The sequence below is a fragment of the Culex pipiens genome, chromosome 2 (assembly GCF_016801865.2).
Source record: "Culex pipiens pallens isolate TS chromosome 2, TS_CPP_V2, whole genome shotgun sequence".
Classification (NCBI taxonomy): domain Eukaryota; kingdom Metazoa; phylum Arthropoda; class Insecta; order Diptera; family Culicidae; genus Culex; species Culex pipiens.
This window is the reverse complement of record NC_068938.1, coordinates 122,978,360-122,995,591: the sequence shown is the minus strand read 5'-3', so window position 1 is coordinate 122,995,591 and position 17,232 is coordinate 122,978,360. Positions and strand designations below refer to the sequence as shown.

Here is a 17,232-nt window from a genome sequence, read left to right as displayed (position 1 = left end):
ACTCACTAGCATTTTTGCGTCATGCATTGGGTCATACAAGTGACTTATACATATTTTAAACATTATTTATGAATAGTTCTCAAAATTTCACATTTTCTGTACTGCCCATGTTCGCATAAATGTCCCATATGCAAAAACAGCATGCTGGGAAAAACGCATTTGAAGTTTGTCCCACACATAAAGCTACGTGTTAAGTTTTCACGAAAAAACTGGATTTCCTCCTGATTTCTAGAACAAAGAACTTGATGTTATAGACTTTTCTGAAAGAGCACACGATTTTGAATCAAATTGCATCATTAACTCAAAGGTGATGAAAATGCATATAGGACATTTATACGATCAGGGGCAGTGTAGTGATTTTTAAATTTTCATTTTTTGAATGGAATGAAACTTCCCTATAGATGTTAAAAGAAGCAATTTTGCACAATTTTGGGGGCTGGCCATACAATGTATGTATGTATGTATGAAATTCTGTGTCTTGAGAAGGGATTTTCTGATCGATTGATGTCTTTTGCAAATTTGTAGGTTATGATTAGGATTTTTCAGAAAAAAGTTACACGTAAAAATCCGTTTTTTTCCATTTAAATTGTTATTACTAAATTTTACATTATTATAAAATTTATTTATTTTTTGTTATCTTTTAAGGAACAAAAAACATTATCTGCGCCAGAGTGCGTATGGGTACAAAATCTAGTTAAGGACATATGATTTTTTGCAAAAAAAAACGTAGAAAATGTGGTAAATATTGAAAATATGTACCATTTAGGGGTTATATTCACATTTAGGTAATTATTAAAAAAAAAATTAGTTCATTCTTTCAAAATAGTTTTTAAAATATTTCATAAACGAAAGCCACCCTGAATTTTTTTTTGAAAAGCTGAGAAAATTTCTTACAATTTTCTCTCTAAGACTTTATTAAACTTAGTTTTTTTTTCTAAATGTAACTGTATTAGCCTATAATTTTCAACTGACGATATCTCCGATATAGGGTATTTTCAACTTTTGTGACTTTTTCGACCTTTTTTCAAAATTTTAAAATTTGGTCTAAATTATAAAATAGGGATTTTTTTCTGTTTGTACACCCAAAATTCAGAATCGAGATAATCGTTCTCTCAAAATTTATTGAGGGCTCAGTGCCAAAATCGATAGAATAGTGGTACCAACTCACACCATCATAACAAATGAGTTCATTCGTTAGTTGAATCAATAAATCTCCAACAAGTGTCATACATCGACTTCTGACTTCTCTATGGTCACCAAGCTGTGATGGCCGAGGCAGCTAAGTCATTGGATTGGATTGTCAAAGGTCTCTGGTTCGCTTCCCGTTGTCGACACTTTTGGTTTTTTGTTTGACGGATGAACTTTTTTTTGCAAATGAACCTCGAGAGAATAGTTCTATCGCCCATCTCGAGCTGTGTTCTCTGCGTCCGTGAATGGTACCACTATTCTCTCGACTCGAGACCATCATTCTCTTGGACTAGCGCTGCCAGTTTTGGGTGTAGACCCTTGCAGAATTTATGCATAATAATTTTTTGTACAAATGTATCATGGAGCGGTCGTGGCTGAATGGTTACGGTGTTCGCTTTATAAGCAAATGGTCCTGGGTTCGATACCCATCTGCTCCCAACGAGAAAGTTTTGGACTCATTGAATTGGGAAATTAATGAAAAACATGAAGCTCACGGCGGGGTTCGATCCCCTGTCCTTAGGATTGGCAAGCAAAATGCTTTCCACTTTACCGTGAAGCATTGGTAGCTTGAGTAGGACTTAGACTGATATAGTTGAATCCAAGAAACGGACGAGAATAAAGTTGAATGCAAGTTGAATATCAGAGTGTATCCCTTTCACTCAAATGACAGTTTACATAAGGTGTGAAAGGGACACACTCTTGTTTAAAAAAGTTATGTGCCCTAATGAAATGGCAAGCACGATTTTAAACTTCCAATTACGTAGTCAATGACTGTTTTCGTGGAGAACTCATTCCCAGCTAAGCCGGATGGGACGGAAAACCGACGACGTTGTATCTTCTTTCACTAATAAGAAAGCGAAAAGTCGTTTGCTGAAACAAAACGCTCCAAGATGATGCATGGGAGAGAAATGTCTTGCCATGCTGCATCTTCCTGTCTCATCCAACGCAAACACTTAACAAAAAGAGACCCATGAAAATTGCTCGCTTTTCCAGCGAGTTTCCCTGTGAGTTTGCCGACGAGGTTTCCGTTTTTTCTTCCCAGAGCTTATCCACTTTCGCCCGAGATGCTGCCAAATGATCTTTCTTCAACTCTGGTACACTTTCATATTTTCCCTTCCTTAATTTTTTTTGCTCTCCTTCACGCCACCACAGTCGGTGCAAATAGTCGGAGTGCTTATCCACAACGTGGCCACTTCCACCGGTCGGTTCCTGCTCGTCCGTTGCGGAAGAATATTCCCCTGTCGACGCCCCAAGCCTCCCTGGATGCTGGGCTTTTCCACGCGAAAATTAAATTTTCATCCCACCAAGCAAAAGTTTGCAGCAGAGTGCAGCAGCCAGACACACACACTCTATAAAACATAGTTTGGGGTTTTGCTGGAGCTTCTCTTTTGTGCCATTCAAAGATGAAGACTAGTTCTTGTTAAATCTACTTTGGTGTACTTTCTTTGCGAAAGATTGTTATTATCAAATGCCTTGGCTGTTGTTTTTTGTAACCTGCTCTCTTGGTCTCTGTAACCAATTTCCATAATCTCAGCCATAATTAATTAAATCACCAAGTTTTGTTTTAAGCTTTACCAGATCCATAGCACTAAGGAAGATTATGTATTATATAAGTTCTTGTTGAAATTTCATAAAACGGAAAAGAGCTTCCGATTTCTTGTTTGCAAATACAGATTCTTTTGTTCATTTAGGGAAGTTTGAAAAAATAACAAAATTTATCCACTATTTTTTTTGTTTTTCTACACCCAAACAATAAAAATGTTAAGCTAATCAATTCTCTAGAATTAAGGCCATCGGTATTTTTTTGTTAATTTTTGCCTAGAACTTGCGGGCCTTTCCTATGACCAGAGAAGCCATTTTGCGTCAATAATCCATATGATCCAAAACGATATCTATGCAAAAAACGCTAATATCTTTTAAGATCAACTTGTACTTGTGTAATTTCCTGTGAGAATCTCTCTTTTTAACATATTTGAATGGAAACAGCATTTTTCCTTATTTTTACGATGTTTATCCTCGAGTAGAGCGTCCAGTTTCCCGTCCTGGGAAAATTTCAGAAATTTCCAGAAAAAAATATTTCTCGTTTCCCGGAAATTTTTTAAGTTTCCCGGAAAGTTCTGAAATTTAAGCAGAAGTATACATTCCCTTATCTTTTTGGAACCATTTTGCCTTCCTCACTGAGGTAAGGCTATAATCCTGCTCCAAAAATGAACTTTTTATTAAAAGCTCGAAGACCCACCTTCATATATACATATCGACTCAGAATCGAAAACTGAACAAATGTCTGTGTGTGTGTGTGTATGTGGATGTGTGTGTATGTGTGTGTGTGTGTATGTATGTATGTGTTCAAAAATCTTGCCAAGTTTTCTCAGCACTGGCTGAACCGATTTTGATCGAACCAGTTGCATTCGACTTGGTTTAGGGTCCCATACATCGTTATTGAATTGTTTGAAGTTTCGATAAGTAGTTCAAAAGTTATGTATAAAAATGTGTTTTCACATATATCCGGATCTCAATTATATGCATGTAAACGATGTCCGGAACCATCATCTGACCCATCATTGGTTAGGTAATCGAGAGACCTTTCCAACGAGTCCACAACATTGAATATCTGGCAACCCTGTCTCGAGTTATGACCACTTAAGTGATATTTATGTACTTTTTTGAAGCCGGATCTTACTTAAATGTATGTAAACGATGTCTGGATCCATCATCCGACCCATCATTGGTTAGATAATCGAGAGATCTTTCCAACGAGTCCACAACATTGAATATCTGGCAACCCTGTCTCGAGTTATGACTACTTAAGTGATATTTATGTACTTTTTTGAAGCCGGATCTCACTTAAATGCATGTAAACGATGTCCGGATCCATCATCCGACCCATCGTTGATTAGATAATCGAGAGACCTTTCGAACGAGTCCACAACATTGAAGATCTGGCAACCCTGTCTCGAGTTATGACCACTTAAGTGATATTTATGTACTTTTTTGAAGCCGGATCTCACTTAAATGCATGTAAACGATGTCCGGATCCATCATCCAACCCATCATTGGTTAGGTAATCGAGAGACCTTTCCAACGAGTCCACAACATTGAATATCTGGCAACCCTGTCTCGAGTTATGACCACTTAAGTGATATTTATGTACTTTTTTGAAGCCGGATCTTACTTAAATGTATGTAAACGATGTCTGGATCCATCATCCGACCCATCATTGGTTAGATAATCGAGAGACTTTTCCAACGAGTCCACAACATTGAATATCTGGCAACCCTGTCTCGAGTTATGACCACTTAAGTGATATTTATGTACTTCTTTGAAGCTGGATCTCACTTAAATGCATGTAAACGATGTCCGGATCCATCATCCGACCCATCGTTGATTAGGTAATCGAGAGAACTTTCCAACAAGTCCACATAATTGAAAATCTGGCAACCCTGTCTCAAGTTATGACCACTTAAGTGATATTTATGTACTTTTTTGAAGCCGGATCTCACTTAAATGCATGTAAACGATGTCCGGATCCATCATCCAACCCATCATTGGTTAGGTAATCGAGAGACCTTTCCAACGAGTCCACAACATTGAAGATCTGGCAACCCTGTCTCGAGTTATGACCACTTAAGTGATATTTATGTACTTTTTTGAAGCCGGATCTCACTTAAATGCATGTAAACGATGTCCGGATACATCATCCGACCCATCGTTGGTTAGGTAATCGAGAGACCTTTCCAACGAGTCCACATAATTGAAAATCTGGCAACCCTGTCTCGAGTTATGACAACTTAAGTTATATCTGTGTACTTATTTTTCTGGACCTTAAAAAAAATAGCTGAAATATGTGTCCAAACCACTCATATTACCCATTGTTGGTAAAAGGTGAGGAAGGCATCAACCACATAGGTGGATTAAGTTAGTTTTTTGAAAAAGTCCTGCAAAATAAATAAATAAATGAAGGAACGCAATACGATTTAATTCAATTCAATTTACTGTTTATGTCGAATGAATCAGATGATCGGCAAGTTTCATGTTAAGATTTACTTGTGAAATGACTGTGTTTGAGGGAGTAAAAACAACTGGGTTTTGGTGACACCTCCAGAAGACTTGTCTGGACGGAGGCTGGATGTAAAAGAGGGCGTTTTATTGGTCTTAACTTAACACGTAATATTTCACAATATTCAAACAACACTCAAACTATCGCAGATCTAAAGGTAAATAATAACAAAAACTCCTACGTTGTGTTCTAAATTGACGTCAGGTGACGTTTTCCTATATTCACCATACCGCTTTCGGGGGTCATTTGTTTACGCTAATTTACACCATGGAACACTAGAGATTATAGGGTTCCAACAGACTGGAAATAAGAACTGGAACATGGGGCTGACTTCTCATTTTACCTTAATAGTATTCAAAATATTAAAGTTTGAAGAAACAATATGGAGCACTGGCAGTTTTTGACACCATTTTTATTTCTTTTTTACCCAAATGTATTCCACTCAATGCAAAAATGTAAAACAATTTGGAGTAAATAAAATAAATGTGAACAGTTCATAATAAAACGAAAAGTATAACAAAGATTAAGTGCATTAAGACATACCACTTGACATGTAAACGAAATTCAATTATTATATGAAAGTTCAATAAAGATAAATTTAATTTAAAAAAAAATGCTGTCGAATCACTTTGATAAAAACAAATCTAAACAAAAAATACCTGATATCATGTTTTAACTTTTGTACGATTTGAGCCGATTTCTAGAAGTTGTAGAATGAATTACATGATGTCAAGCTATTCATGGATTTTCACACTAGTTTTAAACATTCAAGTGGCAGTCCCCTACAATTTTGCTGCAAAATATTAATCAGAACCAAGATCAGAACAGTTGTCAATAAATTTAAAATTTCATGTAAATTCCCGGGATTTCCGGGGAAATTGGTTAAAAATTTCCCGTTCCCGTTTGTTAACCCGGGAAATTGGACACAAAAAACAATGATGGTAATGTTTATCAGGGAATGGTGACAGATTTTGTGTCAAAAAATTTATAATATTACAACATGAACTGGTGAATTTTCAACAGGTTCACGTTTCTACACAATTTTAAGTGAAACTATTCAAAAAAGAGGTAATATTCAACCAATCAAATTTTCAACCTTCAAAAATTAAACTTTTTTCTTTGTACCCTCAAGTATAAATGGGTTAAAGTTGACCAAATTTGGTCATATTTGACTCAGATGCTTAAAACACCACCGACCCCGACAACATTTTGTATCAATACTAATTTTAGATCAGATTTGGAAAGCGATGAAGTTAGAATAGAAAAAGTCGCAAAAATGTATAAGGAAAAAATGCATCTGGATTTCGCTGGGAGCCGGCGTTGTTGTGGCGCTTGAATACCTCCAAATTTTAGATTCTTGTAAGAAATTCAATTTCCTAAAATTTTGTCAAAAGGTGCAAGAAGATCCAATCAAAGTTGTGGTCATTAACGTGTTTTATTTTAAAATATTAAATTAGAACTCAGTTTTGTTTGTTTATTTTCTCAAGAGATTTTGTAGGTCCTGCAAAAAAAGACACTGAAATTAAAAAAAATGTTCTCAACTCACAAAAACGACATTTGGGTTTGTTTTATTTAAAAGATGCATTCGAAATTTTGAAACAGCAGCTCTTCTATACATTTTAAAATGTGGCCAAAAAGCTCCAAAACAAGGCTCAGTTATACAACATAAATTTCCGCCAAGTGCCGGCAACATATCCCCGGAACAAGTTATTTCTCACATGACAGTCACCAGCTCAACCAACCAAACCAACGAACACCGAGGCATCATACCACAACACTCTACCAGTCTTCACTAGTGCTGCTGCTGCTGCTGGGAGGGAGCCAGGATGAAGCTTTTGACATGAAAATATGACTCGAGCCAAAGTTGCTGGCACTATCCTCTATCATTCACACCCTCTCTTGAGAGCGAGAGAAAAAAAAACAGCTCAACCACCATACTCTAACACCCATTTTGCTTCAAGGGGGTGGAAAACGGTTAGGATATGCAGCAGCAGGCCAACCACCACAACAACAGCCAACCATAAACCCCATTAGCTTCGAGTCAAGGAGTTCAAAGAGTTCTTCACTTGTTCGCTTTTGGAGCGAAACATACACACAGTTGAGAAACAATAGCATTTTTGTATGGAAAATTGACAAATGAGTCTTTTCAAATGGGCTGTGGACAAATTTTAAGAAACTTTCTTTCTAACTTTTTTTTAATTTTCTGCTTCAAATCTAACTTTCAACTATCTTTAAAACCACAGACTTAAAGATTAAAATTGACTGTGTTTCTGCACATTTGAGACTATTTCATAAAATTTAAATTTATCATGATTTTTTGTCAACGGTTTTTTTTTTGTTGAACATTCAATTTCAGAATAACTGTGGTCAAATACAATATTTTTGCCATGTTTTTTTAAAAAAAAAGTAAAGTGAGTAAAGTGAGCGAGTTGTGGCGCTATAACCACGGCAAATAGTGTCCAGGGCATTCGTGGAAATACAATGTCCCATCCCAGAGGGTCCCGGAGTACCAAACCTTCTTAGCATGGTTGCTCCCAACGAATACAACCAAATCTCGGAGCGTATGGTGGTGTGTCCCCACGCTTCTTCCTCCCCTGTCGATTCAGAATTGTGTTGTTGTTCGAACACTCAGTGCTCAAACTCAACCCAATTACGAATCATCTCTGCGATACGGCTTTACGCAGTAGGCCTGGCCGCTTTAACGCTTGTGATGTTTCATTGCATTCCGATGCAATGGCGCACTACAAATGTTAATAAATGACAAGAAGAGTGCTAGGCGTCATCTAACCTAAGGCACTCTCCAGGATCCCTTCGAAAGATTGGCTGCGCTAGGGTCTGATTAGATTAGATTAGATTAGAGAAAAAGTAAAGTGAGTAAGATTTTTAAAGTTTTTACCTCATTTTTCTAGCAAATAAGACTGATCTACAATCACCAGCAGCAAACATCAAGACAAAGTTGCCGTACAGAAATTACCCAACCCACCCCGGTCGACAGCAGACACAAAAAAGCTCCATCCAACACCATGCGGTTGCTTCGATGGCGAGCTTTTTTTTCTCTCTCTCTCTCTCTCTCTCTCTCTCTTACCATCTCCCAGACCAGTGATTCGACAAAAGAGGCACAACGGAGCTTGAAAAGTGTTTTGGTGAGAAAAATGTAAAATTGCCCGTCTAACGAGGTTTGGTGAGTTTTATTAAATGAAATTCCTCCTGCCTGTATGCAATCGGCACGGCACACTGCGATGTTCGGGAGGACGGTGACGACGACGACGACGACGACGACTGGAGCAACTGCAGCGGAATTCTCCAGAAAAGTGCTCTTCGAAGCGAAGAAGGGCAATAGTGAGGGTGCTTAGCACTTCATATTTTATTTTACTCGAGTTCTGATAGTTGGAATAGCTTAGCGGGTAAGATCAAAGAGAAAGTTATCATTTTCGCAAACAAAAAAGCAAAAAACAGGAATAAAATAAGATTTCTACTCGAAACTAGGCAATCCAAACCTCCACCTAATCTCCCATCCACCCCAGGATTCATGCTGACGACTTTTGGATTGTGAGTCCAACTGCTGACCAGTAGGATGCCCAGAAAAGATTACCCCATGCTTCACTAGCGGAAACGGGATTTTAGGTTATTTTAAGCATCTGTTTAAATTTTGGGGGGTAACGTAGCCTAGTGTTTAGTGTCGAGTTAAAAACTGCCACTGAATCCGCTTTGTAAATGCTGGCCCCGATACTCTTCAAGGGCGTTCCCCTCAGGAACTGGGATTTCTTTTTTATAAGCATGCACAGAAAAAAAAATGTAAATTTGAAAGCTGTAATTTTGGAAGGTTGAATATTACCTCTTTTATGATGTAATTTTACCTCAATTAAGACTGAAAAAGTGACATTACACCAGAAAAGTGGTAAAATTACACATTTCCAGAGGTAAAATAACACCTTTTTTCTGACATAAAAGATGTACCCCTTCCCAGATGTAATGTTACCTTGATTTTTTTTCTGTGTGGTTGACTGCCAATGAACGGCTACTCCGTTATTAACAGATCAGCTGAAGCTAAACAATGAATCAAAAATCAGTAGGAGCCAACTATTATTCATTGATTACCCTTTGAAGATCACAACTTTATTAGTCGTTACCGGTGCCCTCCCAATAAACCTACACACAGCAAAAAAATTCTGTGTAAAATCGCATGCAAAAGCATGCACATCACCTTTGTGAGAAAAAGCATGTAACTACTACTGTTTGAACCCGAGTTTAGACATTTGTCTTAAACTAAAGTTTTAGGCAAAACACGAGCTTTCACAGCCGATAATTAGTTGTTTTATTAAAATTCATGTAATTTTTGAGACAAAAAGGATTTTAGCCGAGAGAACCATGCTAACCAAACAATTGTTGTCACCAGAATTCAAACCAAGTTTAAGTTTGAAGCGTGAACTTGAGTTTGTGTTCAAACATCCGCACAAAACAGATTCAGAAGAAAGTTGCCGTTTGGACGCGGGTGACAAAATTTTGACAGAAGTTCAAACAATGAACGGTTCGACCAATGACTGCTTTTCACTATATGCCTGTTGACACCGCTGGAGACTATTGAATCCAAAGCATCTCTTTCAAGCAACACGGTATTAATTTTTTTTTTTTGGGTTTGTTGGATAAGGTATTTTCAATGCCTCCGAGCTATGATGCTATTGAGAGAACTTTCTGGTTAACACACAAAATCACTCGCACACAGTTATTGCAATATCTTATAAATTAAAATTTTGCCCCACTATCAACTCAACGATTCAGAATTTGAGCGTGTCTTACGATCAACGACTATATTGAAAAGACTTTTTCACCGTGAGCATTTTACACCTTATTCGAAAAAAAGTACACATTTTACACGACGCCGTACCTTCCGATCAACGATCATATAGGTAAGGGCTGTCAAAATCAGCACAAAACAAATAATTAAGATTACACAAGCACAAAACACACCAATTACTTAACAAGACACGAATAAGGCAAGCTCGTGGCCTCGTCGCCCACAATCAACTGAAGCAGGAAACACAATTAACACTCTGTTATTTTGGAACACAACGACCAACTCAACCGGCGGCTTGCCATCCGTTCAATGGTGATAAAGGAAGGACTGATATTATCATTGCTAGCAAGGAAAAAGGACTCCTAAAAACACGATCAATCCTGTTAGTTGCTTGACCACCGCCCGAAATCGTCACACATAATTCACAACAAAAAAGGCGAAACAAAAGGCATACAAAAAAAAAACGCTTTTCACACCGAATAATTATTTTACGACACCACCACTCTCTGTGTAAATTTTGAAGAAAATTGATTAAGATTAACCGATTGATACTCGAACCTTAAGTTGGTGAAAAAAATGTTTTTCACACAAAAATGACATTTTTTCAATCGCTAATAACTGTTTTAGGATCGAGTTTTACAGCTATGGATTGTATGAAAAAGTTGTAGAACAATACCTATCGAATGAGAATCTCACTTTTGAGAATATTTGGATGAAAGTAGCGCTACTTGCAGACAAAATCGTATGAAAAATGAGATATTTTTATATTTTACCGATTTTCCTAATATAAACTTTACCCTTGAATATCAATTGGTAAATGTTGACTGATTTTGCTCATATTTGACCCAGAGTCCTAAAATAGGAATTATTCAACAATCAATTTCACATTCTTTCATTTTAGACAAAGTAAAATACTTCGAAAAGCGGATTACGATCTGATTTGTTCAAAGTATAAAATGGCTAAAACAAATTTTAAACGTAACACACTTTATATCCGTAAGCGAAGTAACGGAGGAATCAAATTTGTTAGCAATTGCCCGTCTACAATAACGGCTCGTCCCGATTCCAGCTCTCACACCCCAGTGTAGTTCCGTATCCAGGCCCGCATCGGCGTCACATAACTATACACGCCATAGTAATTCGATTCAGCACATCCCTCGGCCCAGGAAATGATTCCAGTCAACTTCCGGCGGCAAACAAGTGGTCCGCCAGAGTCACCCTATTGAGAAGGGACAAAATGAGAGATAATCAGTTTGACGACGAATCAAATAAACAATCGGTCCCAAATTGATGCCCCACACGAACCTCACACGCATCCGTTCCTCCGTTCGGATAGCCTGCGCACAACATCCGGCTGGTGACCTCGTCCTCCGTGTCCTGGTACGCTTTCTGACAGATACGCTGGGCCACAATTGGTACTGTAGCTTTCAGAACTCGTTTGCTGATACTTGTAGTGGCAGTTTGGCCCCAACCCATGACCGTGCAGCGCTCACCCGGCCGGAACCGCCGTGGACCATTCTTTAGCTTTGCCGGAACGGCTCGGCGGAAAGTTTTACGCAATTTAATTAACCCATAGTCGTAGTCCTTGCTGGCGCTGCCGTTGAACTTTTCGTGTACGATAAGTTGACCAACCCTCAGCAGTGTCCCACCGCGCTCGTGGAACGATGTCTCGGCACGGATAATTACGGTCTCTGGTGTTTCATCGCTGCCATGCCATGTGATGAAAAGTGTAAACAATATTAGTTGAGAGTTGAGAGTTTAATTCAATTACCACCACCCGAACGAAGATAGCCAAATCCTCTGATTCAAACGTTAACTTTTAGGTTGAATTGCAATTCTGATCATATTCAGAACAGCTGTCAATCAAACATTATGGTTCGGTAATTGACACTCGATGTCCGAGGTCTTTCGTTTGGGTGCACAATAACTTTAGATCTTACGCCAGGCAGTGGGCCGCCGTCAGGATCCAGTCCGAGTTGATGAATGCTCCGCCACAGATGTGATCCTTGGATATGCTCGTCCTCCGCTGGATCGACACCAGATACGGAAACTCGGTGATGGCTGACTGGGTCCCGTTGATAATGCGATACGTCCCGCCACCACCTTTCGGCAGCTGGCGGCTTTGTGCCACGACGGCTAAGCTTTGCGAAATACAAAAAGTACGAATGTTACGCACCGTCTGCATCCATCCGGAATGGATTCGTTTGCGCTGGATTAGTAGTTTCAATTCCAGATTAGTTACCTTGCAGAATCGATACGACGGTGCACAGCAGCGTCAGATACTGATAATTAAATTGAAACGTGTCCATTGAACTGGGAGAGGGGTGGTTAATCATGATGCCGGTTCTGAAACGCGTAGCTCACATTTGTGTTGCGAGCATGTAAGATATTCTTCACATCAAACACTGAGCTAGTACTGAGTTTAACCAGACGCGAAGCTGGCTCATGGCATGGATGTTTACCAAATTTTAGCTTCATTCAAACAGAACAAGGTTGTTCGTCAATGTTAATATCGAAATTATCCCTAATGATAGTGGCGAAAGTTGAGCAAAAATATGGAATTGTGATACAAGGTGTGGAATATTTTCAAAACGGCTTCCAAAAAGTTTAATTGAGTGCCCAAAATATTGCATGCGCGCAAAAAAGAGGTTCAGTCGTTTATTTTTTTCAACAAACAACAAATCGATGCCTCTGTGATCTCTTATGGTAACTAGATAGGGAAACCAGCAAGCTTATTAGGGTAGGGTAGTCATCATTTTCAACTTTCAACGATTTTTCTAGTTTTTTTACTATGTTTTAATGAGTTTTTTTTAGTGTGTTTTTACATTGACCAAAATATGAGATCGATCCGACATCTACAGCCAGAGTTATTCAACTGTCTCATTGTAGACGCACTTGGCAGGAACAATGAGACAGCTGGGGAATAATGAGACACTCTACGAAAATCAGTACTTTTCTAGTAAACATCATATTTTTGTATTGTTACATTACAGGTGACTTGCCTTGAACATTTTAGAGCAATTTTTATCTAACATGAAACTTTAATTAGCAAAAGTTATACTAAAAAGTATTTAAATTTTGTAAAATCCATATATTTATACCAAATAACTTTGTATGTTTGGTTAATTGAAGTTAAAACTCTATAAATATGCTAAAAATCACTTTCAATTCATGTTTTGAAAGATTTGCATGAATTTTGAAATGTTTAATGAAAAAAAATCAAAGTGTCTCATTGTTACCCATGGGCTAAAATGAATGAGGCACAATGAGACAGCCCTGGATTCTGGGTATATTCTAAATTTCTGTCAAACCTAATGAAAGGACATTGTAGCCCAACTCAATCCCTATGGAACATCGAAAGGAAATTTGAAGAAATATTAGTTTTGGTGTAAATTGCAACCTACGAGCGCAAAAGTATTTTTTGTCCATAATTTACTTTTACACCCCAGAATCAAACATTTATGAATAACTTTTCAAGGGAGCGTCCATAACCAAAGCCACTATTATAGCAGACGTGTATCCAGTAGATACACCTTTCCCCCAAATATGAGCCTGATTGATTGAAACTACGACTTGTGAGAGCCATTTTATCATTGTTCCCCGTGTTTCATTGATGACTACTCTACCCTACACGAGAGCACAGAGGCATCGAAATGTTGAACACACCTTTTGAAAAAAAATGTCGTAGTAATATTTTTGCCTTCCTCACTGAAGAATGGCTATTAAATCACTCGAAGGCTCCTAGATATACCTTCACGTTTACATAACAACTCAGAACCATTTTCTGAGCAAATTTTTGTGGGAATGTGTGTAGAAATGATTTTTATTCCACACGATTTTCTCAGAACCGGCTAAACCGATTTTAGCCGGGTTAGCCTTATTCGATCCGTTTTGGAGTCCCATAAGAACCTGATGAAAATTATGAAATTTAGTGAAGTATTTCAAAAGTTAAAAAGATTTGTATAGATACAGTAAAGGGTGAGAATTTCAAAAGTTCCGGCTGATGACGTAGCCCGGATCCTTCATCGTAGTGCTTTTTGAGATGATTTTCCGAATTTACTATTACGAGTATTCTTACAAAAAACCACCTTTTTAACACTCTTCCGGACTTTTGCCAAATCGTTTTTTGGATTAACTTTTAATTTATAACATTCAATAGGAACTTATGCCACCCCACAGACAACAGACGTTTTGGCTCGATCACCACCTTGTGTTAAAACATGCAACGGTTTTATTGAGAATGGCAAGCCATTTGTGGCGCTGTCGTCGCAGAGGAGATTTGACAACTCTCCCGCCCTGCTCTCAAGTGTAAACAACAACATTAAAAAGCACGGTTGGCCGTATTCTCATTCTCATCAAAAGTTTCATGCCTCTTTTCGTCGAGAAAATTGATGTGTAGATCAAAAATAGTTTTGAAATGTTGAAAGTAATTTTTTTTTTTTTTTTGAATTAAATATATAATTACATTTGGTTTACATAATAAGTGGTCAGCTGTGGCTCTTCAGCTTTAGTTTGCTTTTCGTGATTTAAACACTGTTCATTTTCTTAACTTTAAAAGTATATGATTTATCATTGTTGTAACACTAGGTACAATGAGGAAAAAAAAATTAAGAAAACATAACCTAACCTAAAACTAACTTAATCTTACCATAAACTAAACCAATCCTTGAATCAAGGGGTATTCAGATATAGCACATTTTTCCCTGAATTTCAAACATTTTTCTTGAATTTTCTGATCCAACATTTTTACTTCTGCTAATTCATGAACCTCACTAGATCTTGTCCAGCCAGGAACATTCAAAACCATTTTGAGTACCTTGTTTTGGACACACTGGAGCTTCAATTTATGAGTTCTAGCGCAACACTCCCAAACAGGTACTGCATACTCAATAACGGGGTAAATTATTTGTTTGTAAACTGCTAGCTTATTTTTCAAAGATAGCTTTGATTTTCTGTTAATTAAAGGATACAAACACCTGATGAGAATGCTGCACTTGTTCAATATTTTATCTACATGCTGCCGAAACAATAGTTTCGAGTCAAGTATGAGACCTAAATAGACAACTTCCTTTGACCAGGGTATCGAAACATCATTCATTTTTATCAAAACATCATCTTTTGGGGCAAATCTGGCCGATTTGGAAAGTGGAAAAATGATGGTTTGAGTTTTGGCTGCATTTATGCGAATTTTCCAGTCGCCAAAGTATTCGGAAAGAACGTCAAGACCCTTCTGAAGACGGCCAACTAAATATCTGGTTATTTTACCCTTATAAATAACGGCAGTGTCATCTGCAAAAAGTGACAACACACCATTACCAGGAAGAGTAGGCAAATCAGATGTAAAAATATTGTACAGAAGTGGGCCAAGAATACTTCCTTGGGGAACCCCAGCATCTATGTTGAATAATCCAGAAGCAATCCCATTCAGAAAAACCCTAAACGATCTCTCCGAAAGATAGTGCTGGATAATTTTGATAAGATACATTGGAAAACCGTACAAATACAGTTTATGTATCAAACCATCATGCCAAACATTGTCAAAAGCCTTCTCAACATCCAACAAAGCCATAGCAGTTGATTTAGACTCAAGCTTGTTCTGCTTGATGATTTTAGTTACTCTCGTAAGCTGATGAGCAGTATTATGCCCCTTTCGGAAGCCAAACTGCTCATTCAAAATTATATTATTATCGTTGGTAAAATCCAAAAGCCTTGAATAGATGACCTTCTCAAAGAGTTTGGACAGACTACTCAAAAGACTTATGGGACGATAACTTGTTGGCGATGTTGGATCTTTTTGAGGCTTCAAAATTGGTATGACTTTGCCCAGCTTCCAATTGGTGGGGAAGTAACCAAGTTGCAAACATTTATTGAAAATATTGGCTAGATGTTGAAAGAACTGATCACTCTGTTTTTTCAACACTAGATTAAAAATGTTATCAAAGCCTGGAGCTTTCATATTTTTCATTTGTTTAACTGCAACTTTGACTTCCTCACCAGAAACATGGGAATCTGCTGGAAATTCAAAGGTAGAGTTATTAATTGTTGAAATACTATTGGCAACTGATGTTTCTTTACGGCTGGTCATGGAAGCGCCAAGATTATGTGAACTAACAAAATGAAGCCCAAGTGCATTTGCCTTTTCCTCAGATGTAATCAAAGGAGAATCCTCAACAATAAGAGGAGGAATCGGCTTTGGTTTGTTTTTAAGAACTTTTGAAAGTTTCCAAAATGGTTTTGAATAATTCCCCAGCTGGCTTACATGTTTTGAAAATTCTTGATTTCTGATATTGTCAAGTCGGTCTTGTATGATTTTGTTCAAATTGTTCACTGAAATCTTTTTGTCATAGTCCCCAGTCCGTTGATATTGTCTCCTATAAACATTCCTAAGTCTAATTAAGTGTTTAGTATCTACGTCAATATCAGTTACCTTAAAATTAACAGGAACCTCCCGAACGTTGGCAGCCTCTGCTTGGTTGATAGCCTGCTGGATCACCTCCAACGAGCGATCAATATCGGCAGAAGTTTCCGGGTGTTGATCATAGTCGATGTTGCCGTCTACCACTTGCTGAAACTGCTGCCAGTCAACGTTGTGGTAATCTTTCCGGGTTGGTTGCCGCTGCGGAGTAACGGAAGCTCCAACCTCCACAACCACCGGATAGTGATCAGAACTCAACTCTTCAAACACCTCAGGATGAGCCACGTTCTCAGCCATATTGGTAATGAAGAAGTCGATGATTGAGTGATTCCCAGACCGGGCCACCCTCGTTGGACGATCTGGACTCACAACGTTGTAGTATACGTTTTGCAGATCGTTGTGCAGAATCACTCCGTTCCGATTCCTCCTGCTGTTGCCCCAAACTTCATGCTTCGCGTTGAGGTCACCAGCGATGATGTACTTTGCGCTCCGCCGTGTCAGCTTCTGGATATCGCTCTTCAGTTTTGCTGCTGAACCATCTCTGGCATTCACCTGACGTGGGCAGTATGCAGCAATGAAGAGTACTGGGCCAACCGAAGTGGGAATTTCCACCCCAACGGCCTCGATGATGTCCAGCTTGAAGTGTGGCAGCCGGCGTGGCTTGAGATCACGATGAACAGCGACAAGCACACCTCCTCCTCCAGAGGTGGTCCTGTCGAGCTGCGTCGCGATCTTGTAGTTTTGCAGATAAACTTTTTCACCGGGCTTCAGATGAGT

At 38.3% G+C, this 17,232-nt stretch overlaps 1 protein-coding gene across 1 annotated transcript; it reads right to left on the bottom strand.

The window, feature by feature from the left end:
• Window positions 1-11,112: 11,112 nt before the first annotated feature.
• Window positions 11,113-12,392, bottom strand: LOC120416616 (trypsin-1-like). The gene is made up of 3 exons (XM_052708838.1): window positions 11,981-12,392; window positions 11,346-11,745; window positions 11,113-11,259 (listed from the first exon to the last, which is right to left on the bottom strand). Exons 1-3 carry the CDS (start codon window positions 12,223-12,225, stop codon window positions 11,113-11,115), a joined length of 792 nt encoding a protein of 263 aa, XP_052564798.1. The 5' UTR covers window positions 12,226-12,392.
• Between the last annotated feature and the right edge of the window lie 4,840 nt (window positions 12,393-17,232).

What these genes read in the sequence shown, in the direction of transcription:
- LOC120416616 (XM_052708838.1), bottom strand. Translation starts at nt 12,225, where the DNA reads ATGCAGACGGTGCGTAACATTCGTACTTTTTGTATTTCGCAAAGCTTA. An exon ending in ACGGCGGCCCACTGCCTGGC is followed by an intron (nt 11,746 to 11,980) that starts GTAAGATCTAAA and finishes ATGGCATGGCAG; the next exon opens with CGATGAAACACCAGAGACCG. An exon ending in GAGGAACGGATGCGTGTGAG is followed by an intron (nt 11,260 to 11,345) that starts GTTCGTGTGGGG and finishes CCTTCTCAATAG; the next exon opens with GGTGACTCTGGCGGACCACT.